A 15,604-nucleotide genomic window follows, 5' to 3' on the forward strand; every position below is an offset into this window, starting at 1 on the left:
CTGTCGCAGAATTAGCTTCTGTTGACAAAGCATTGAAGCCTTCTGGAGATGCACAGCTGCCTTCGGGTGGTTGCTGCTTAAAATGTAACAAAGTATGGTGGCGAGCTCCACAATGACGACATGCTGACGATGGACAACCTTTGGCTCGATGTGCAGGCGAAAGACAATTCAAGCACAGATCCTGTCTTTTCACAATGGTATACCTATCTTTAGGGTCACTTTGATTAAACTTACTGCATTTTACAAGAGCATGTGGGCCACCACACAGACCGCAGGTCTGTGAGGAGCTGACTAAACTATTCAGCGCTTGACCACGAGATTGCTTCCAGCCAGCGAATGGTGGAGAAGATTTTCTCATGGGCGGCTGCAGTCCTGACGACTTGCCACGTGACTGAGCAACAGCCTCCTGAGCGCGACAGTGCTTTTCCAAAAACTTTACGAAATCACTCACTGTAGGGAACTCATTAGTAAGCGACATTTCCCACTGTGTCTGAAGACAAGAATCTAAGCGCTTGCATAGGATAGGAAGCAGGATCAAGTCCCACTGAGTCACTGGCACATCCAGTGCCGTCAGGGCAGAAATGCTCTCAGTGATGTTTGTCAACAATTGGCGTAGTGCTTTAGGTGAGTCAGAGGTAACAGCTGGTGCGTGCAAGAGTGCATCTACGTGTATTGCCACGACAAGTCGCTTATTTTCATACCGCCCTGCGAGTAGCTTCCAGGCCACATCAAAGTTGGCATTGGACATAGTCAAGGAACTGATCATCCCTAAAGGCTCTCCACTGAGGGCAGATCTCAGATAGGCTAACTTTTCTACAGGGGAAAGCTCACTATTATTGGTGATAAGTGTACTGAACAAGTTCGAAAAGTTGGGCCATTGCTGTGGACTACCATCAAAACTTGGAAGTGATATCTTCGGCAGGGCCACACGTGGTTTGCTCACCTGAGACTGTGGTTGGCTGGAGGGCTGTACCTTTGAGTCCTCTATGCCGGCTACAACGGCCCTGATTTGGAAGTATTTATCATCGAAAGCTTCCATGCGAGAAGCGTGCTCAGCTACGTCCACATCTGTTTCGCCGATGGCTGCTTCCACCGCGACGCAGTCAACTTCGAACTGCTCCTTTATGTTTTCCAAGTCGCGCACTGTTGCAAGAAATAAGTTTCTTTGCGAGGGGTCCTCACGCGCGCTTTGAGAAAGGTCAAATGCCCGCTTCAGGCGACTCTCTGCGATGCGCACGCGTATCAGCGCTGACCGTTTATCCGCCATAGTAAATAGTCACGTAGTACAATGACTCAACACATAACCTAAAACACCACCACGTGAGAAGTATGCCGGTAAATGTTACCTCGGTGACGCACGAGTAACTACAGCGGAGACAAACTCAACGTTCAACGAAGCACAAAAGGTTAGAGAAAATTACATACCCAAGAAATTTGCCCTACACACAAAAACGTTCACCACGCGGCACACGACACGCCGAAACAACGAAAGCGACGCCGGCACAAATAGATCCGGCCCGGAGGACCAAATGATCGCATCACGCGAAATAATTGACTGTACAAACAACGATTGCAACGGATTGCGTTACGAGACGAAAAACAATGGTGAGCGGGCCCGATAGCCACACTTACCATCACGAAAACACACGATGAACTGACTTCCTGACGGAAGTCCGACGCGCTGCCAACCTTGGCAGCGTTGCCAAATCTGGAACCATGGTGGCCAACTGTGAAGGGGTGGCGCTGCTACTTGTGCAGCGCGGGAATTCAAATGTTCGAATGTTCAGTCTCAAATTTGTTGCACACGTAACGTCAGCAAAAATACTTAAATACCTATGTACACTATACACACTCCAAACAGTAATATATAAAAAAGTTTATGGATTCCATGGTATGTCAAACATTAAAGTGAGTGGATGCAAATGGGTTAAACAGAACAGAAATGTGAGCGATGGACAGAAACCCAGTAGGAGTTGACCCGAGCGCACCTCTGACGCTGCCGTCCACGCGCTCCTGCTCCTTCAGCACGTCCGCGTCGACGAGGGCACGGCCGTGCGCGCGGGAGAACACGGCGCACAGCAGGCGCTCGTACAGCCGCCCCGCCACGCCGTGGTCGACCAGCAGGATGAGCGCGCCGTACAGCAGCCAGCTCAGCGAGAGGTAGAGCACCTCCACGCCCACGGCCCGGCTGTTGTCCTCCGAGGGCCAGGCCAGGTAGGGCAGCACCTTCGCCGCTGGGCCGTTGGGGCCTGCGCACGCGGGCACGCACGCCTCAGTCCACTCACCACTACCATCGTGAACGTCGCCACACGTCACCACACGTATATTAACACATACACAGAAACACACACATAAACTCAATAACAATTTTTTTGTAATTTGCAAAACCCTTTCAAAAAAAGGTTTCACTGTACACGAATTAAATGTTGATTCAAAATATACTTATAATATGTGAATAAATATATACTCATTTCCTTGGCTTCTGGGCGTAGGCCGTGTCGGGTTAATAGTCTACCTGATGATGGCAGCTGCAACGACAATCACCTTGACACGGCCTACAAATGCACCCGATTCCAGAGGAGCGGAGACTCACAGCAGAGGTCGGTGGGGGAGTGCTCGCAGGTGATGGCGGTCAGCGCCTCGCCCTGCAGCTCACAGGCGTGGTTCTCCACCACCTGCCACGAGAAGTGCATGAGGGCGTGGCACAGCGAGAAGTGCGGCAGCAGCATGAGCGAGTAGCGCAGCCCTGTGGCCACCTTGCGCAGGGTCTCGTTCGGGCCGTTGTCCAGCACGAACAGCACCGTGCACACCAGCACGCCTGCGCACACGGGACACAGGACACCACCTCTGCACCCGGGAAGACACCATCACATAAACTATCAGCTTTTATGGTGCTGTGCTCCCTCTTTGGACTTGTAACTATTGTGTGTTAATTTAGTGTATTGTGGTAGAAACGTTCAAATTTCGAACTTCCCGCACTGCTTGCTAGCAGTGCCAAGTGTTTCCAGTTGGCTGCCTGCCGAGGTGGGTAGCCCTGCAGCTTCCGGCAACGAAGCAACAGTTGTTCATCATGGCGGTAAGTTGTGCTATCGTGCACGCTTGCTGCCAATCTAGTTGTTCGCGAGTGAATCTATGAATTGTCTCGTTTTATTTGGATTTGACAGTCTTTTACGTCTCTAGACGAAACACTCCCCGCTCCAGCAACACTATCGGAACCCGCGACTGGACACTCACCAATCAGCAAGTTCGTGACGACAAACACCACGAAGCCGCTGGCCACCGTCTTCTTGAGGTAGCTGAAGAAGTAGGCGCACGGAATGTTGCTCAGTCCGTACAGGGCCAGAATCAAGAACAGCACACCTGCAAAACAACAGTGTTTCCACACACACACGCTTCAAGTGGGAGCAGAGACAACTGCCCATGACCGGCTGCAAAACATTCCTCTCATGCGTTAAGTACGCTCATATGCACAACCCTTGTTAACTACATGAATTACAAACTGCCGATAACACTGAAATAATTTTTTTTTTTTTAAATTTTATATATAAAAAAAAACACACCACACACACTTACTCCCCCTCCACAACCCCCCACACACATAATATTAAATCTAGGGGTCTGCGAATATTGGAAAACTATAATCAATATTTAGAGACACGTAAATTTCGCGAATCGCGATATCGCGAAATAACACCGCAATTTACCTTAATTCGCGACAAAACACCGAAATCGCACAGCATCGAGAAATAAAACTGATAATAATGAATTAGACCACCCATGCAAGACATCGCGAAAAACAAGTAAACACGACGTTGACGGCACATCGCCATTTTTCTAAGTTTCAACATGGCCGCTTTGTAGTAGTGATGGGTCGTTCGTTAACGATTCGTTCAAAAAGAACGAATCTTTGAGAGAACAAAATCTTGCGATTCGTTCGCGATGTAAAGAACCGGCTCTTTGAGAGCCGGTACCTTGAAAGATTCGGAAGAACGAAAACGCAGAGAGAACGAGAGAACGAGAGAACGAGATGAGAGAACCGGTCACGCGCCCGGTCTGATTCGTTCGTAAGATTCATGACGTCAGGAGTCTGAAGAATTAGTAATCACAGCGTGCGCATGTTCACAAGAGCAAACGATAACTGATCAAATAAAATAGGGTAACATGAAAAGTATCTATACCTGAAAATGTCAACTGTTAAGTAGTGGTTTAAAATTGCTTTTTCACATTCACATACACAAATTTGGAAATAAAAAACTAAAAAAAAAACAAAAAAAAAAACCGTATGAATTAAAAAATAACAGGGAAAGTAACTACAAATGTTCACACTTACCATTTTTGGGTTAATTAATGTACTTAATTTGTTTCTCTTCATACTGAATTGCAGTAGTATTAAATTTTTGTCTTTTTTCTCTAAATGTGTTGGTCTACATGTAAACACTTTACTGTCACTAGAGTGTAAATAGCATATATATTAATATTTGTAACTTAAAAAGTAATAAAATATAAATAATCTTGTTTCATATACGCAACTGTGATTCACTGGCTACGGAAAGCAATGTTCAAATTCAAATACAAAAACACGTACGTAATACTCTAAAGGATGAACGAGTTACGACACCTGATAAAAGAGCCAGATCCCATACACAGAAAAGAACGAATTGACCGAGATCAACGAATCATCTCACGGTACTGATCCAAAAGAACCGATTCGGTCAAAAGATCCGTTCTGCCCATCACTACTTTGTAGTAATGAAAGTAAATAATGATTTACAGTATTCCCGTCACGTAATCATTAAAATTTGAAACGAAAGCAGTAATTGCAATCATAAACTAATTAAAAAGAGAAAAATGTACCTGAGCATCAACACAAAGTTAATAAAAAATACCGGCGATGTTTTCAACACAATATAGCTGCCATGATTTTCAACCCGCTGTATTTACACATTAATCTTGTAGAGAAATATAAAATTTTAATTCTTCCTTTCATGTTGAACAGTTAACAACCTCATGCTTTCAACTACGTTTGACTGGCTTGGCAACCTACTCGTTAGAGCTGTAGGTGTAGCAAACCGTATGTATTCGGTACTGACTGAGTAACGGGTGCGCCATCTAGTATCGAGTAACGAAACGTTAAACACGGCTGGATTTCGTTACTCGCATTTTTCATATGTTTTACGCATGCGCGCGCATATTCGATGAATTTACGTTACAAAGAACGATGTTTGTTTATTAAGTATAATATGGAAATTTGTCGTCCAAGTTTTTTACTGTTTATAAGAAAGTATTTTTTACAAATTAGAAATATGTATGTTTTTTGTTATTTATTATCGCGTATTTTCACGTTTTTTGTTGTTTTTATCTTAAAAGAGATAATATAATAAAACCGCTCTAATGAGATTTAATTGTTTCTTGGTTAACAAAAACTGTTAATTATCAAATATTGTTAATTGTTTATATTCTATTTATTATTATTTACGTGACGTCATACTGTACGCGTACGCAATACGACTCGATTCGTTGCTGCAACATAACATTGCATGTTATGCGGTATCAGAAGTAACGAGTAACGTAGCGACACGATAGTAACGAGTACTAATTGTTATAGTAACGAATACATACGGGTACACTTTTTTTCGTTACTTTTACACCTCAACTACTCGTAAACATGAACACATGGCACTACGCCGATTGATAAGCAAAATCAGTGACCTTTAACTGCCGTAACTACACTTCTCAGCAAATGCAATATGACCGCAGAGCAAGTGAATACGGCGTCAACGGGACAAAGAACAGCAGCAAGAAATATTAAAAGAATACTAAGTTGAGACATGCCGTGCCGAGGCAGCGCGCTAGGCGACACCGGGCCGTGCCGAGGCAGCGCGCTAGGCGACACCGGGCCGTGCCGAGGCAGCGCGCTAGGCGGCACCGGGCCGTGCCGAGCTGTTTCAAGCCTACAATTTTTATTTGCCAATAGTGTTGACTTTAGAGTGCAGTATACGAGTATACGCCGTGCCACTATTATTTAGCCAAGCAAAACTTGTAGGTCATAAAACCATTCTCAAAAGTTAAAGTAAACATGAAAAACCAAAACAGCGAAATAAAACCGAAATTTGATTTTTTCAAAACGAAATTTAAGGAAAAATAAAACCATTTTTACGGGACTCTATCAATATTTATGAATATTTTTATATTTGATTTTCATGAACAATATGATATTCAATTCAACGTGTTAAATGGAATATTTACCAATATACACACAACTAAAACTGGTAAAATAAAATTATATATATATAAAAAAAAACATGAAGATAAAATAATTTATTGAGAAACTTAGATTTGTTTCTGCAAAACTACAATGATGGTTTTTATATTTAACAAATAATTTAAGAATATGAATTAAAATTCTACCACATAATCTATGTCATGTGCATATGTACTATCAGTTCAATAAAAAAATTGAATTTTTTAATTAAAACTTTCTTTTTTGTTTTCTTTCATTATAATACCTGTCTATTATGGTTCTGTTTATGTTCCTTTCTTTTTAATTTTCAGTATTTGAAATAAATTTTTCTTATCAAGTGAAGTGAGATAAAAAAACCTTGATAAATTCAATTAAATAAAAAAATATTTTCAAAAGCCTAGTAAAATCATAATAAATTTTTTTACTTGAATACAGAATATTATCTACTCAAACTCACCTAACATTTATAAAGCATATATACGTAAAAACTGAAAATCAATAGCACATTTACATAAAGTGAAATATTTCAGATTCAATATTTACTAACTATGTAAATTTACAAAATTGAATAAATTATAAACATAATTCCACGCGTGAAATTGGTAACAGTAAAAATTTGTATATTTTGAAGGTTTTTAAATTGTATATTAATAGCTTATTATTTAAAGTCATTACCCTCTTTTATCGTATAATCGTCACACTCGCATAATCATCACACCTATATTTTAGGCCGTCAAAATTGGGATAAAAAAACTTCTCGCGTAAAAGTCGGATGTTGTTTTTGGTCCCGCTATTAGATGCCGAGCGCTTTGTGTAGGTATCTTTTCCGTATAAAACGATGTATTTTAAAGTATAAATCTAATATTTATTCGGACATTAAAACTAATTTAATTAACGGAAATACGAAGTTGTCTGACGTGTAAATTTTCTTTCAAGGACACTTTTAAAGGTTATTACCTTTATCTGTTTGTTCGCATCGTCGCGATGTACCACTCACAATAATGTAGAAAGCGGCATTTGTTGTCATTTGTTTTGGTTATGTTGCTTCCCGTATAGAGCCCGCACATGTAGTCGAATATCGATATCTCGCCGATTGCATGCAACGCGCGCTCTCTGTCAGGGGCAGAGTTAACTACATTTGACGGCCTGCACTCTTTCGTGGCAAGTGTATACTACAATAGTTACGCGTTAGTTCACGTCACAGTTTTGGTTTTTCCATTTAAAACTAAAAAAATGTTTTTGTTACACCTTAATTAATTTTAAATTGTTTGGCGTGCTCTTTTAAACTTCACTTTTTAAATAAACGTACTTTCCATTAATGGGTTTTTGTTTTCATGAATAACTTTATCCCACAAATTAAAAAAAATTCTCGCATAATCGTCGCACTGCTACTTTTCAAACTTGATTTCAGAATAAAATGTGCGACGATTATGCGAGAAAAAATGGTAATTGGGTCATCTCTGTGGAATTAAAACTACAAACGAAATGACCAGGTCTTCTCGGATGAATGACAGGGAACTGACCGAGCTCGGCGGTGCCGGAGAAGACGCGCTGCTGGTCGAACGCGCACACCACGATCAGCAGCGCCACGGCCACGCCCAGGTACAGCAGGTAGTCCCAGGCGAAGCACACCAGCCAGTAGAGGGGCGCCCGCACGTCCGCCATCAGCTGCAGCTGCTTCACCTGGGAGACGCGCTCGTCCAGGGGGAACACCAGGAACGCCCCCGCCAGCACCAGCGGGCCCAGCGACATCAGCGACAGCCACAGGAACATGACCATCGCGCCCGAGCCCGACGCCTGGACAAGCTGCCGCCCACAACACTGGTCACCACCACAGCAGCCTTAAAATTATAACACTTTGTGGTCACAAGTTAAAAATAATATACTGCAACACGTTCCCCCCCAAAAGAGTATTTGAGCAGGCAGCGGCTCGGCAACGCACCCTCTGCGAGGGAAAGGGATGGTTGACCGCCGTGATGGACAGGCTCTCGTTGGCCAGGAAGTGCAGCAGGGCGTTGTCCAGCAGGTTGAGCGACACGGGCGCCGCGTGCAGCAACACGGACGAGTACAGCGCGTTGGCCGCCACCGTGCCGCGCCCCGTCGCGTTGAACTCGGCCGCCGCCACCAGCTGCTCCCGGAAGTGGACCACGTTCTCCTCGCCCAGCGCCAGGAGGTGCGAGGACACGGAGGCCCCGGGGGCCAGCGGCTCCCCGCCCGCCAGGCGGCCGTACGCCTCGGCCAGCCGCGCCCACGGCACGTCGGGGCCCGCGCCCACGGCGAAGGGCACCTCCCGCGCACGGTAGCCCGCCAGCGCCAGCTGCAGGGGCGGCTCCTCCAGGGTCTCGATGGGGGTGCGAGTGCTGAGCGAGATCGTCAGGGCTGCCAGCGCCAACGGCACCAGGCTCTGCAACCAGCACCGCACAACGTGTGCTCGCAAGTCGTCGCAGGATCATCAACACTGGTGAGATTCCGCTATTGTTCACAGAACTGAATTGAAACCAACAGTTCAGCTGCATGACGCCCAGCAACGCGGAGAAAAAGGTAAAAGACTGACGAAACTATTTACAGATGGCACTGCTGAACAAAATGGCCGCCACAGTGGCGCACTCACGATCGATGGCGCCAAATTCAAATATCCAAACCACCACACATTCTAGCACTATGCCCAAACAGCTATGTCAGCCTGTAAGCACTCTTGTTGCGTTTAGTAATTATAATTGGTGTACATTGCAGCATATAAGCGACACTCATAACTACTCCGAGGGAGTGAGAAAGAGCACAGAGGGACGGTGGGAAGACGCCCACCTTCATGAGGAACAGGAACCACCGGCGGTACGTGAACAGCATCTTCTTGACGAGCAGAGCCCGCGCCTGTTGCGCAAGCAGCTGCAGCCCCGTCAGCTTCTGGTAGGTCAGGCCTGGGGCACACACTCCACACATCACACGCTTAGAATGTGTACAACAGTCAGCATTCTCCTACGTCAGTCACAGTATCCTTATTGAAGAATAATAATTATTTGGAAAATAAATCCCACCAATTATCTCACATTAAAGTGCAATAAAATCCTGACTAAAATATATTGTTGTTGGGCTAAAATTTAAAAATAATTTAAATAATTACAATGCTTACCTTAACCATAGTAAAATCTGAAGTACTTAAAATAGAAAGCAACTTTTATTGAAGCGGTATTTTATATTTTAGTAATTTTAAACGGTATTTTTCAATTGCTGTTTCAATATTCGGTAGCAAGATTTAGTAACCAATTTTGTTTGATAGTTAACCTTATGCAACCTTTCAACATTCTACTGCAGTTATCCGAGCTCATGCGAGGTAGAAGCACGGGAGCTGCGGAGTGGTGGACGAACTAGGTGCTGGCTCACATTTGCTGCTGTTTCTGTCCTCCTCGCTGTCGCGGCAGCTTCCACGGTCTGTGTCCTTGTCCTTGTCCTTGTCGTCATCCGCCTCCTGCCCCACCCTGCGACCACACACACTGCCCCCCTCAGGCTGTGCTCCGTCACTCGCAGCTCAGCAAGGACACATCTTGTAAGTCACACTGCGGGTCGAACCCTCGAATCCCACCAAATCTCCAGTACGCGAAAGATTCGAAACTCGACAAAAATATTGGAGTAAATGTAATGAATTCAAAAATTTAACTCTGGCAACTCCTAGGTTTACAAGGCTTTTCAATGTTTATATTTGTACTCATTATTTTTCCATTCCTCAAAATATTGCGCTTTTGATATATTTTCAGACACCTTGTTTCTGGGAGGAAAAACCCTGAAAAGATTTTTCTCTTAATTCCCGGTGTGTTTTCCAATTATTCTGTAAGATGGCAAGTAGTTTATCAATTTATAAATGGTTAGGTTAGGTGTAAAATATAAATATAATGGTGATATGGTGAGATGGGTTGGTTGGTATGAGTTTAAATACTGTAAAATCATTAGGATTTACTTGTTTAAAATGTAGCTAACCTCACCAACCAAGTGCCAGTTAAATAGGCCTGTGCACATATTATAATATTTGAATACAAACATTTAATTATTTGTATTAAATTCAACTGCAAATACTATCACTTAAAAATAATACATGTTCACTTAATTGGGCTGTGCGAAACTTCACTAAGCAAATCAATCAAAGCTCTTTTTAATACTCTAATTACACTTTGCTGGGAAATTTGCTAGTCATTTAAGATGAAGGACGGTGCTAAGGACAGAGAGAGTACCGTGATTTCTCGCATAATCGTTGCACTTATTCTAAAATCAAGTTTGAAAAGCAGGGGTGCGACAATTATGCGTAAAAAATTTTTTTTGTTAAAGTTATTCATAAAAAGAGCACGCCAAACAATTTAAATGAATAAGTAGTGCAACAAAAACCTTTCAACTTTAAACAGAAAAAAAACTGTGATCCAAATGTAAGCCGAACGAATGTGTAACTATCACCGTAGTAAGTACACACTCCACGAAAGAGAGCGGGCCATCAAATGTAGTTAACTCGGCACTTGACAGAGAGCGTGCGTTGTATGCATTCCACGAGATATCGATATTCAGCTACGTGTGCACACAGTATACGGGAAGCAACATAACCAAACTTAATGATTGCAACGAGCGCTGACTACATTTTTCTAAGCGGTACACCGCTGCGATGCAGACAAAAAGAATAATGTTATAACATTTAAAAAGTTTTTAAAAGAAAATTTACACATCAGACAATTATGTATTTCCGTTAATTAAATAAGAGGTAATTTCCGAATAAATATTAGATTTCTATTTTAAAATACATCGTTTTATACGGAAAAAATACCCACACAATGCGCTCGGAATCTAATAACGGAACCAAGAACATAACGCGACGTTTACGCGAGAGGTTTTTTTATCCAAATTTTGACGCCCAAAGATATGGGTGCGACGAAGATGCAAGTGCGATGAAAGAGGGTAAATGCACCTCAGGAACACCTCCTCCATGGTGGTGACGGACAGGCTGATGCTGCCGACCCCCAGCTCGCTCTTCCTCGCCTCCAGCGCGTCGAACAGCGCGGGGAAGTGGGCTGTCTGCTCCGCGGGCAGGGCGAAGCTCAGCTTGGAGGGGTCGTCATGCGTCTGCTCTGCGTCCGGGACGGAGTCCTTGACCAGGGCTGCCACCGCGCTCTCCTTGCAGCCGCCCTCCCTCGCCAGCTTCAGGCGGTAGCCCGTGCCTGCACACGGCCAGCCCCAACCGACGTGAAGCAGCAACGTGGAGTATTTTATCAAATAAAAAGGGGGTTGTTCGGTAAAATAATACACGTGTTGTTCTTATCGTGGGATTCGGCGGATGGATACTACTCCTGCAAGTAGTCATCTGGCAACACTGTCCGTTGGTAGAGCAGTGGACTTCAAGATGGCGTCGCGGTAAGCTGCTTGGTAACTTTGTCGGTGATCCGGCACAGTTTTTAAGTATATACACAACAGGGGTTGTCTGCAAAGCCGGTTTTTGGACGATAATTTTACGTGATAACGTCATAAGAAAACACTGATGAAAATAAACAATGGAAACCACATTAGCTTTTCACTTCACTTTATAAACAGTTGACAAAACATTTCACGTGTAGGTTTTGTGCTGCCGCAGTCTCTCTTCTACTCGGACGCATCGGCCGATGGAGTGGAAGAGAGATAGATGCGTCACAAGGCGATCGTGCCTCTCTATCGCTTGTTCCGCGCTCTCGCTTGCACGCTTGGCTCAGGCAGAATGTGACAATGAGTCACGCTTTCTCATGCGTGCAGCCGGCGTTCATCAATTTATACGATGTTATCACGTCAAAAAATTCTTCAAAACAAAAAAATATATATATTACCTTCTTAAAATGTAGGGTCAAAACTTTTGAATTATTAATTATGAACTAATGCTCTGCCGGAAGTTTGATTTTTACAAAATGAATTGGTTGGCCAACCTGTCAAATTTGGATGGTACCCATTTGATCTCCTCCTTTTCATAAATAATAAATAAAAAGAAACATCAGTAACAACAAAAAAGAGAATGCCAATAAATATAAAATACGGCCAAACAAAGCGTGAACGAGCAAGAAATGAAGACGAGAGCGTGCTCGTACCGTAGAGCTTCTTGAGGTAGAGGGAGGTCCCGTAGCAGCGGAGGCGGCCGTGGTCCATGATGGCGATGCGGTCTCCCAGCACGTCCGCCTCCTCCATGAAGTGCGTCGTCAGCAGGATGGTGCGCTGGCCCCGCATGCTCTGTGGGACAGCCCGTGTAAGAGCCCGCCCGCCCTCTACCACAAGCCAAGTCGAGCTACTGCCTACTTTCTCTCACACACAATAGTTTTACTTCTTATGCACGTTACGGGGGAAAGAAAAAAAAACCCAAGTGCATTTTTACGATGCGCAACACAACATGCAACAAAATTTTCTCAGGGTGAAAATAATGTTGCGTACAAAAAAAATACTATTATTGGAGGTAATCCTCTAACAGATAATAAATTTATTATTAGGATAATTTTTTTTTTGTTTTGATATATTAGCTGTTATTAATTGGTTAATGTGACATACAAATAAAAATTTTGCACGTGCTTTTAAATCTTAAGACTTTGGTTGATTGATATTGTATACCTGTCCATATAATTAATAACATTTATTAACTGTGAATATTAGTGATATGAATTAAATTCATGAACCTTTTCAAGTGTAATTATATAACTGATGTTACATTGCTGTAGATATAATTTATTTGGATTATTTTATTTTTGATTATTTTTTACATGTGTTTATATTCATATTGAATGCATAAAATTTATTTATTTTTATTTTGATTAAATTTATACTTTACTAACCATATTGTTACCATTCCAGTCCTTTTTATTAAATTTCTATTAATTATTTGCAAACAAAATTTAAGTTAAATTTTTTATTACACCAAGCAAATATAACTTTAACACATGTACATACATAAATAATAGGGATGTGCGAAAGTGACTTTATCCACACGAAATGAAAGTGAAAGAAAATTTATCAAGTTTCGCGAAAGTGAAACGAAAATGAATTTTTCTATGAGATAAATATATTCTTAACGAAAGTTAAGCGAATTTTTTTTAACTAACAAAGAAAAAAAAGTGCCCCAAAATTTGCTCTTCAGTAATAAATTCTATTACATAAATCATTTTGGTACCTTTTGATGTATATATAAATATTACTATTTAATATAATCAACATCCGCCCTAGACCCCACAACACAGACCCATGTCACTCGTAAATTTCAAGAATCGATCCAGATCTTTCAGCGCACAGACTATTTCCTTTACAGTCGTAATGTCGCAGTCTATGATAATATATTTATCACGTGCATGGTACTGATGAAAAAATACGTGAATACTGCTGAACGGCCGCCATCTTACACCACTGTCACACATGGCTAGCTCAGGAAGCTGTAAACTAGGCAATGGACATGGTCAAAACAAAACATAACAAATGGTTGCTGCCAAGTGGTCATTACATGCAGTGACTTGTTGACCTTTTTGTCTAATTGGCTGTATATTATGAGGATTTTATATGCCAGTTAGAGTATGTAAAATTTAAATAAAGCAGACGACAATGTTTTTGTTTGGCTGTGCGCGAATAAAAGTAGGTACGTTCTTTGTTTATGTGTATACTGTAAATACTAAATAGTGTACTAACAGTTCTGGAATGTATGTTTTACGAATATAGTACCTACACTACTGTTTGAAAGCAAATTAATCAGGTAATTTTTCAAATATTGCATGATTTTGTTTTTATACCTAGGCCTACTGTAATCACGGTTGAATTTTGTTTACTTTATCTGCCATGTTTGTTCAAATTATGATTTTACCGTATTTTCATTAACGTGAGTTTTTTTCATCACCACGTAAATTAATCTTAATGGAAATCTTTTTTCTAATTAATGTCTTTATATGATTTGCATAATTATGTTATTACATTATTAGTAATAACAAGCAAATCATATAAAAACATTACAGTAGAATCTCAGTGCTAAGTACTTACAGGTACCTCAAGTTTTTGTACTTAGTACTGAAACATGCATACATATCTTTACAAAGAGAAAAAATTATATAAAAAAAATAGCTACAGGAGAGCCGCAATGCCATATGTATTCGCAACTGCGACTTGCTTTTTCCCCTTGTCTAGTTCTCTGAGTATATCCACTTTTTCCTTAAGCGTGAATTGCTTTCGTTTCTTTTTATCTCCAGGATCATTCATATTGTAGCACAAATACAATGCGGTGTCTTAATAACGTAACCTGAAAATAAACTCAACAATAACAATAAACAATCCCGGCACAGACATCAAACAGTATTTTTAGCGTAGCGTAACACTTTTGTCTAAATAATTAATACTTCTCTCAAACCTCCGTCTTTCGATGTATCGAATGGTGTTGTGTTGCTCACGTCGCATACTACGTACGGTATAATCTATGGTAGTGCGCGCAACTGTTTGTTAACTTTGTTTTGAGAATTTAGAGGTTAGAAAATACGTTGCGGTGGTATTTGTGTATCTTTGTTCTACTACATTAATCATTTAGCTGGAAATTTATTTACCAGTTTAAATTTTGGTGTAGTAATGCCACGCTACTAGTAGAATTTATACGTTATAGTGAAAATATACTTTAAACTGAAACCGTTTTGCATGGCGAAGATACGATTTTTGGCGGGGACTTAAAAAAAAAATCGTTAAAGTGAAATATACTTTATAATAAGGTACGTTATTGTACCGGTATTCTACTGTACATTTTTATTAAATTACTAGTTCTTTTTCAACTAGAACAAACGAACTTCGGTAAGCTATTGAACTTTCGTTTGGCTCGAAATATTTCGCTAAAAACGAACTTCGACAGATGAAATTCTTACCGAAATCGAAAATGAAAGTAGCAAAATTTCGATTTCGGTATCGGTATACCGAACATTCGCACAACCCTAATTAATACACACACACCTTTTTGTGTATGTTTACAGTTTTAGTTAGATTCTGCATACTTGGCATTCAAATATGAGCAAAATTACTGTCTTCACTGGGCATGAACAGACAAGCAAAAATTATGTGTACCCTCAACCTTTGCAATAAAATATTCTAAATGTTATAAAAATGTGTGGTAGTTTGTTTTCTATACAAATTAAAATCTACAGTTTTATTTGAGCTTGGTAAAATTTTACACAGTTGTCGATTGATCTGGGAAACAAATTGGAAAATCACTTCTACCTAAGGTTTTTGAAAGGAAAGAAACAAATAATTTTAATGAACCCCCTATCCCCTTAAATAAGGCCTCTACACTACACATAAAGCCCAGGCAAAACCGGGTACTTCGGCTAATTACAAACACCCGAAGATAGTTAAGAAAAGAGATGTGTT

The 15,604-nt window shown here is 41.3% G+C and overlaps 1 protein-coding gene across 2 annotated transcripts in view; it reads right to left on the minus strand.

Annotated features, from left to right (window-relative positions):
- Positions 1-15,604, minus strand: part of LOC134531114 (phospholipid-transporting ATPase ABCA3-like) — a 61,406-nt gene that overhangs the window by 23,506 nt on the left and 22,296 nt on the right. For both annotated transcript variants that reach the window (XM_063366687.1, XM_063366678.1), the window contains exons 13-21: positions 12,325-12,463; positions 11,184-11,433; positions 9,623-9,717; positions 9,047-9,159; positions 8,184-8,645; positions 7,765-8,047; positions 3,235-3,360; positions 2,594-2,818; positions 1,989-2,249 (exon numbers count right to left, since the gene is read on the minus strand). In XM_063366687.1, coding sequence (XP_063222757.1) covers positions 1,989-2,249; positions 2,594-2,818; positions 3,235-3,360; positions 7,765-8,047; positions 8,184-8,645; positions 9,047-9,159; positions 9,623-9,717; positions 11,184-11,433; positions 12,325-12,463 — 1,954 coding nt within the window. The remainder of the gene's footprint in view (positions 1-1,988; positions 2,250-2,593; positions 2,819-3,234; positions 3,361-7,764; positions 8,048-8,183; positions 8,646-9,046; positions 9,160-9,622; positions 9,718-11,183; positions 11,434-12,324; positions 12,464-15,604) is intronic.

This window comes from Bacillus rossius, chromosome 1 (genome assembly GCF_032445375.1).
Source record: "Bacillus rossius redtenbacheri isolate Brsri chromosome 1, Brsri_v3, whole genome shotgun sequence".
Taxonomy (NCBI): domain Eukaryota; kingdom Metazoa; phylum Arthropoda; class Insecta; order Phasmatodea; family Bacillidae; genus Bacillus; species Bacillus rossius.